Consider the following 8,445-nt stretch of genomic DNA (forward strand, 5'->3'; position numbering starts at 1 on the left):
TCTTCATAAGACCCGTATAGCCTGTGAAGATTTCTAACCTTATATGTGAAATATTATATCAATTATTTCCTATTTTACTATTTTTAGTTTTTAACATTAACAAAACAGTCAAGTAAAATTAATTTTCAAATTTTTTGTAAACAATATTTTTATTTTTATAAACAATAAACATGTTATTATAAAATTAATTAAAATTTCAATTAATAATTTATAAAAATAAATATTTTTATTTTGTAAACAATATTTTTATTTATATAAATTTTATGAAATAAAAACTCTTTTTGATGTGAAAGTAAATTAGCGGATTTGACAAATTCAATTTATATTATATTCTTAAGTATTTTATAAATAAAAAAATGTTGCTATTTAATGTAAATTAAAATATTAATTAATAATTTATAAAATTTTAAGATAAATATCATGTTCAAATTTACATATTTTAAGTAGTAAAATAATTATTCTATAACTAATATTTTTATTTATATAAATTTATTGACATTAAAACAACTTTTTGTTATAAATGTGGATACGAGAAATCATTTATTCTATTATTTTATTAAATAATAATTTTGAATAATATTTTTCATCTTTGGTTGATGTTGATGTTAAACATAAGTATAATTTATTTGTTGGGATAACATTTAGATGTTTGAATGGATAAAGGTTATTTTATTTCATTAATTATCACAAGATCAAATGTGGCCCAATGGCTGAAGATTGTATATAAAGTTTGCGTAATGAGTGATTTGGGTTTTAATCATTCCATGCACATGTTTTAGATGCCCGGATACCGATACAATACGCCTCATCATTTCAATATTTAAAAAATTTCTTCTTTTATAATTATTTTAATGGATAATTTTTTTTTGGGAAAAATACGAAAACACACGATGCAGAATTTTGAATTCCAACCCTTGTTCCCCTTACAAATCACATATGCCCGTGAATTTGGCATCAATTCACGGTCATTCCCCCCTATACTTAATTCTCAGCTGGGCTGATTTGTAATTCTCCCTTTTTTTATTTTTTTTGTTGAAAGTTAATATTTCTCTTTTAGGGAGTTGTACTGTTTCTTACACATTCACACAAAGGTCAAAGGGCCATATTCTTCAGTGATACAGATCCATCCTGAAGGACCTGATCCTATATCGGCAATTGGGCATGGATGGACTTAGATTCCGATCTAACGCTAAAGATACACATGTTCCTTGGACCAATTTCCAAAATCCTGTGCAACACGTTGCAACGTCACGTCCATTCTCCCAACTTGCATCATTTATTTATTATCACACCAGGCCAACTAACTGCAGGGGCACGAACGGATAAAGTCTTACCTTTAATTATTTTTATTATTTTATTTTAATGGAATGAAAATAAATAGATACGAGACTTTCTCTCCTTGGCCAGTGGCCACCGGGACAGATTCGAGACTTGAGGGGTCAGACGGAGAAAATACTGGATCAGGTTGAGGTTGATACCACTACTACTACTACCGATCTTCTGCCTTCTTTTGCTACATCTCCTTCACATTCACAATTCACAAATTCACAAATTCACACACGCTTTTGCCTTTCCATACTCCTTTTGCTTCTTTGATTTCGAGTCCCAAGCACTCTGGCACCTTTCTCTTTCGCTGAGTTTTTCTTTTTTTTTGTTTATTTATTTATTTCTTTTTTTTTTTTTTGTGGGGGGGGGGGGGTTGGACGTGGAAACTGGAAACGAATCGATCTCTGGTCTGCTTAATTTCTCTTCCCGTTATATTCTTGTTCGAATTCTTCTTCTTCTGTCTGCTTTCGTTGTTTTTGTTCCCCCTCGAGTCAGAGTTCAGATATGGGGAAGAGTACGGATTTGGACATGGAAGAGAATGGTGTTTGTTCGAAGCCGGTTACTGGCGGTCGAGATGTTTGGAGTTCCAAGGATGCTGCTTCTTCAGCTGATCATCTTGTTATCATGGTCAATGGAATTCTTGGAAGGTGAAGCCTTTTTTGGTCATATATTCAACTGATTGTCTTTTTGTGGAGTTTTTTTTATTAATTTTATTTTTTTTGGAAGGGGAATTTGGATATTGTGAACTGTTTTCTTGGCGTGTTAGGTTTTGGGATTTGTATTGGGAAAGGAGGGTAAACGTTTTTTTTTTTTTAATCTTTAGCCTGCACTTGGACTCCTTTACTGTACACGTTTTTGACTGAAAGCAATAGAGTTTCCCCTTTTTGCATTACGACCAAGAGAGTGAGTTCCGGCCACTTTTGTTTTGACTTCACCTATGGTTCTATGTTCGTGCGGTTTCGTCATTTGTTCTGCTCTAGATTTAGATACCGAGTCGTCTTCGGTTGTACATTTTCTACTTCTGTCAAGTGTTTATTTTTGGGGAAATTTTGCTTTTTTCCATGCAGTTCGACCGACTGGAAGTTTGCAGCTGAGCAGTTTGTTAAAATGCTCCCTGACAAAGTCATTGTTCATTGTAAGTTTGTATGTTTTAATTTCATTAATTTTTTGTTTGAAGTTCCATGTTTTCAGTACTGAGGATTGATCTACTTCTGTGATTGGATTTCTTTGAATGCCATTCATCAAGATTACAGATTATGCTACCGTTGAAAGGAAAAAAAATCACCCTTTTTATCGCTCTCAGTTTGTTTTTCTTGCATTTTATCATCTTCGGTCCATTGTAGACTATTTTGATTTATATGTAGCACCAATATGTTCTTCTGATTCAAGAATAGCATGGGAGAAATCAATCAATGAACAGCCATCATAGGTCTCTGAAAGGATAAGAGGGCTTCAGAATTATTACAGGAAGGAAATTGAACTTCAGGTGATGGTATTGAACTCTCTATGGAATTAAACAACCTCAGATAATATAATTAAGGATATTGAACTTCAGGTGAAAATATCCTTTTTCATCTGGGGACTCTAATAAAAACCTACTTGATTAATTAACATAGGAAGCTGAAGGAAGTCTTCATTCTTATAATGGACTCTAGTAGGGCCTATAAATACTTAATTCTGGATCTTCACTGGAACTGTTACTGCATTAAACTTGTAATGTTGCTTATCTATATTGATTTCAATGAAGCTCTTTTCTGAAACATAAATAAATGGACTCACAAGCTGGTAGGGGTTGCATCACCCTGTGGTGAACTAAACTAAAAAATTTTGCCTACCTCATTGGGGGATATCTACCTCTCCTAGAAGGCCTGATTCCCACTTCCCTATCAACTGAGGGATGGAATGTCTATCTTGTATGAATTCTAGGACAGGATTAGAGGATCTGCAACAGGGTTCTTTGGATACCCTAAAGGGAGACACCTTTGAAATCCTTGGTTTCCATCATCCATGATCTGACAGGAAAGAGAATGATCCCCCCACCCCTGCCTTACCCCCAAAGGAAAGAGCCATAGGGTTGTTTTTCTTATTTTTGGGTCTTTAATTATTGATCTCTTCTAAAGTCCTAAACACAACATCATGGATAGCCCTTTTTCAAAAAGAAATAATATCATGGACAATCCCTTGACTGCCCACATGCCTACTAGATTCACTTTTCTATTTTGCACACTGATCTATAGACCAAAATGAATCATTTGATCATTTTATATTTGAATAATAAGTTGCAGTCTAATCGGTTGAGTGGTTATTAGTTTTCCCTACCTGGATCATTCTGTTGTGTTATGTTTTACCTTGCATTTGAGAAATTTTTGTATGGCAATGTCATCTCTCTTGGTGTTTCATTGGACAAACATTTGCTTCATCTTACTTTAAGACTTTCACATGTTATGTAGGTAGCGAAAGAAATGTATCTAAGCTGACATTAGATGGCATAGATATCATGGGTGAGAGATTAGCTGAGGAGGTTTGTTTTACTTCAAGATTATAGGTTACATTATGGTTATTGTCAGTTGTGGTTGACATTTTATTTATATGAAGCGTCTGTTTGCAATATTTGGTGATTTTGTTCATGCTGTTTTAATTTTAGTATCTGATACTACATGTAAATTCAGGTCATTGAAGTAACTAAACAAAACCCAGGTTTGCAGAAGATTTCTTTTGTTGCACATTCTCTTGGAGGGTTGGTAGCAAGATATGCTATTGGAAGATTGTATAGACCTTCTAAAAGAGAAAGTACAGAAGTTGGATCTACTGATGCATGTGATGAAAATTCAAAAGGCACGATGTGTGGTCTGGAAGCAATGAATTTTATTACTGTTGCAACACCTCATCTTGGTTCAAGGGGTAACAAACAGGTGCTCTTTGTTGCTTAATGTTTATGCATGGGAGTAGAGTTATGAATTTGTTATAAACCTTTCTAATGCATGATGGATATTGTCGAAGCCTAGAAGGTGGAAAACACAAGATGGCTTACAAGGCGCCAAGGCAAGGCTAGGAGACAGGGGGACGACAAGACCCCCTCCTTTGAACTAATGTTATCATTTTTATTCTTCTTAATATAAAAGGTTTTTATTAAAAATAAAGAAAAAATGATATCCCCCCTTCCTCTTCATCCTCCTCCTAACCCCCGGGCTTACGCCTCCTTGTGTTCAGGAGGCTTACGCCTCTTGCGTTCTGAACTATGCCTCATGTCATGCCTCCGCGTTTTAAAACATTGATTTGGACTTTGGGGTTATTTTATTGAAACTTCATTGATTATTAGCTGTTTGACGAAACTATCTTATTTTTGAGCTTTGGTAATTTTCTCTTTCTGCAGGTTCCATTTCTATTTGGAGTGACTGTCTTTGAAAAAGCTGCATGCCATGTTATTCATTGGATATTTGGCAAAACAGGCATACATCTATTTCTTACTGATTCTGAGGAAGGGAAGCCTCCATTGCTACGGCGCATGGTGGAGGATTGTGGTGATCTCTATTTCATGTAATTCTTATTTCTTTGCCTTTTGTAAATCGCTTTAGTGGATGGTAAGTTACTATAGGTTCTTTTTTCTCTATGAAAGTTGCATACATTATCATGGTGGCAGTTCTGATTAATGTAGGTCTGCCCTTCGGACATTCAAACGGCGTGTAGCATATTCAAATGTGGGCTATGATCGTATCCTGTTTGATCAGCATTATGACTCTTGGTTATGTAACCTTTGGGAAGATTCTGCTATTATTTTTTATTGCTAGGAACTGCTATCATTGCCCTGTTTTCCATAACTAAATGGTATTAAGATATTGTGGGTTGGAGAACATCATCAATCAGACGTAACAGTGAACTTCCAAAGGTATCATTTTCAGCTTAAATTAATGCATCTACTGATTTAAGTCTAGTCTCAGTGCCATAACTAACATTACTTCTTGGTTACTAGTGGGAGGATTCTCTAAGTGATAAATACCCACATATTGTATATGAAGAGTACTCCAAGGCAAATTATAGTGAGGGACCCATTTCAAAGGAGGAAGGTTCTGATATTCTAGAAGGTTAGTACCTTTGGTAATTAGTGACATTCTCTATGTAACCCTAACAATTTTCAATCAGTTTTCCAGAATCTGCAACCCTAACAATTTTTGTTGCTGTATAAGACTTTTCAATCAGTTTTTGGGGGATAGGCTAGCTGTACACTCTCATTGGGATGCATGACACATTCTCTATGTAATTCATTCTTTTGATAAATTCAAGTAAAATGTTACAGTTACTTATAAAAATAAGGAATATATGTTTGCTGTTGTTCCCTTTATGAGATGTCTGTTTTTCAAATTTCAGTTTTATTGTTGTCATGATTTTATTTCCCTGCTTCATATGTATTTTTTAGCGATTTATTTTGTTGGAAAGATTTACCTAGGTTAGCATAGATGTCTATTCTTTTTCAGCTATTCAGCATCGCTATGGTTTTCAGTTTTCTTATATATTGTGGCTGTCACAGTAGATGTCAAGGCATAAGCACCTCAACAGTGACAGTCGTATGTATGACAAAATGTGAGGGATAAAGGAAATTCTTAATGCAAAAATTGAACCATGTTGTTCTAGCCGGTCAGCTTGTAGGCAAAGCCAGGGATTTTGATGTTGAAACTAATGAGGGTAAGTAAGCAGTCTTTGCAATCAGAACCATGAAGGCCTTGGCTTTTCCCAGGTAAATGGTTAGGGTGTATATGTAAAACAAAAACAGATCAAGTGGTAATATTCTATTTAATTTCATTAACTTATTCAGTTGGTCTGTCTATCCATTGAGCATGTATGGCACAACCAGGAGATGGAACTAATCATATGTTGAATGTGAGAGTGCTACCTCCATTTCATTTTAATACAACCTCATCATCTATTTTGGTCCTTCTCATGCTTCGAATTCAAGGCTGTTTTTGGTCTGATATAAAATCAGAGAGAAACCGAAAGTTGAATGAAAGTTCTTAAGGCTGTGTTTGGTTCCAGTGCAAATTTATTTGCACTAGTACAGCATGGGAGTGCAAATGAAAATAATGCAAATTCTAATTTAATTTTGTTTTGGATTTTACTTTGTTCCACTCCATGTCTTAATTTATTTCATTTGTACTGCAATCAAACAAAATAAACTAAAATTTGAAACAAAAATAGGTCAGAATTTACACTCAAATCATTTGCACTGCCATAGTTTTGCAGCAGTGCAAATTTATTTGCATTGCAACCAAACACAGCCTAAGGAATTTTGCGAAACTTAAGAACTTTCCATTGACTTTCTGTTTTTCTCTTTATGTTCTATCAAACCAAAAATAGCAGCAGTTCTTTTTCTTCCTTTTTTTTTGTAGAACATAGCATGAGTTTTACCCCCAATGTATTTATTTTCTGAAATTTTATAGTTTTCTAGTGGTTGGTTTGAGGTTGTAGTACATCCAGATTGGGCTGCTGTTCATTGCAAATTTGCAATCACCTGGAAAGATTATAGGATGGAGGAGATAAGCTAAAACAAACCCTATCCACCTTTATCTCTCTCTCTCTCTCTCTGGATCAGTATGAACTGCAATTCAATTTTTACTTCTTTTTTTTTTCTGATGTAACTATTAAATGGTTTTAGCAAGGCCTATGTAGTTCTATCAATCAATCAATAAGGCCTTGAAACCAACTCTGACAGTCGTACAAGATCTATGCATAGTTCCCCTGATATCTTTTTTATTTTCTGATAAACTGTTAATGTCAACGAAATTGGTTTTAAGTTCATTCATTTTTATTGCGCTATGCAGAGGAGCTGGTGACTGGTCTCTCGCGTGTCTCATGGGAAAAGGTAGATGTTAGCTTTCACAGTAGCAGACAGAGGTTTGCTGCACACAGTGTCATTCAGGTCTCTTTCTTATTCTCTCTCTTACTCAAAATTGCTGCACTGTCGTTTGAGGTGCATATATGAAGTCTGAAGTCTTTGGTTTAGTTGGTCTGGATGATTTGTTTTACAGTAGAATATTAATTCATCTTACCGCGAGTCATCTGATGGAGCAAATACTTTATTCCGATAAAATGTTTTTGCAGGTGAAAGATCACTTCATGCATTCGGAAGGTGTAGATGTCATACTACACATAATTGATCACTTTCTCACTTAGATATGCAGGAATTGCCAAGAAATTACTCAAGTCTTAAAATGGAAGAGAATCATGTCTTCAGCTTGGATGGTTTGCCAGGTAAACCATGATGGGCTCTTGGCTCCAGGGCCCAAGTTTGAAGATGGTTGTTGTATATAGGCCCTTTCTCCAATTGAAGACCATTGCAATCATCGACTTAATGGCGCTCTAAGTGGGGGAAGAAAAAGAAAATAGATGAGAAAGATTTTGCTCATTCATTATGTAACACATGTATGTCAAAATATACATATTTATCGATAAATGTGAATTGCATTTAACCTTTTACATTCATAATTGCCTTTTTACCCATAGCTGGCCAAAGGGTCCTCGAAACAGTAATTCCATTTGGAGCCTGGATCTGGATCTGCTAACTACAAAACGTGTACACATCTATAGCCGCACAATGGGAACATCTCTTTTACCATGTAGATGTTCCTAAGGTGCGGCTGTGGTTTTACGTGCATATGGATATGTGACCATTTCTTTTGGTCAGCAGATTCGTGCTTGTTCTATTTGTAGGGCTGTCAACGGGTTGGGTCGATCCGACAAGAAATATAAAGGACTCGAAACTGAATTGGACCTGATAAGGTCTGTAATTTAAGACTTAGAATCGAATTAATCGGTTTTCAGAACAATAGGGTCTGATTCAATGGACCCAATTATAATGAATTAAGATTATTATATATAATATTAATTTATTTAATATATTAAATCGGTTAGGTCCGAATTGATTTGAGACTGGGTGGAACCGGTTCCAAATCGCTAAGAATTAGAACAATATATCAGAAACCAGAATCAATCCAATTGGTTTGGATCCGTTGGGTCAACCCGAGCCATTGACAGTCCTATATATTTGATATATAGCTGTGCTGAAATTATTGTGGTTGTGATATTTTGAGCCATTGTGATTTTCTAATGTATTTGGGCTAGCTTGAG

At 35.0% G+C, this 8,445-nt stretch overlaps 1 protein-coding gene across 10 annotated transcripts; it reads left to right on the forward strand.

Annotated features, from left to right (window-relative positions):
- Positions 1-1,341: 1,341 nt before the first annotated feature.
- On the forward strand, positions 1,342-7,800 carry LOC148848336 (lipid droplet phospholipase 1-like). 10 transcript variants are annotated; one of them, XM_088949312.1, is made up of 11 exons: positions 1,342-1,470; positions 1,822-1,973; positions 2,394-2,461; positions 3,777-3,827; positions 4,024-4,238; positions 4,700-4,863; positions 4,982-5,037; positions 5,160-5,212; positions 5,297-5,408; positions 7,140-7,237; positions 7,420-7,800. In XM_088949312.1, exons 2-11 carry the CDS (start codon positions 1,831-1,833, stop codon positions 7,489-7,491), a joined length of 1,032 nt encoding a protein of 343 aa, XP_088805438.1. In that variant the 5' UTR covers positions 1,342-1,470; positions 1,822-1,830; the 3' UTR covers positions 7,492-7,800. The 10 variants fall into 10 exon arrangements, 8 of the variants coding, with proteins under 8 accessions (XP_088805438.1, XP_088805440.1, XP_088805436.1 ...); XM_088949310.1 differs by having other exon boundaries at positions 1,344-1,470; positions 3,777-3,847; positions 3,996-4,238; XM_088949311.1 differs by having other exon boundaries at positions 1,407-1,464; positions 3,777-3,847; positions 3,996-4,238.
- The last annotated feature ends 645 nt before the right edge of the window (positions 7,801-8,445 follow it).

Source organism: Nelumbo lutea, chromosome 6 (assembly GCF_056320005.1).
Source record: "Nelumbo lutea isolate HS-2025 chromosome 6, American lotus-T2T, whole genome shotgun sequence".
NCBI lineage: Eukaryota > Viridiplantae > Streptophyta > Magnoliopsida > Proteales > Nelumbonaceae > Nelumbo > Nelumbo lutea.

Coding starts and splice junctions, on each gene's coding strand:
- LOC148848336 (XM_088949310.1), top strand. CDS start 1,831: ATGGGGAAGAGTACGGATTTGGACATGGAAGAGAATGGTGTTTGTTCG. Junction 4,239..4,699: donor GTTCAAGGGGTAACAAACAG/GTGCTCTTTGTT, acceptor CTCTTTCTGCAG/GTTCCATTTCTATTTGGAGT. Junction 7,238..7,419: donor CTGCACACAGTGTCATTCAG/GTCTCTTTCTTA, acceptor ATGTTTTTGCAG/GTGAAAGATCACTTCATGCA.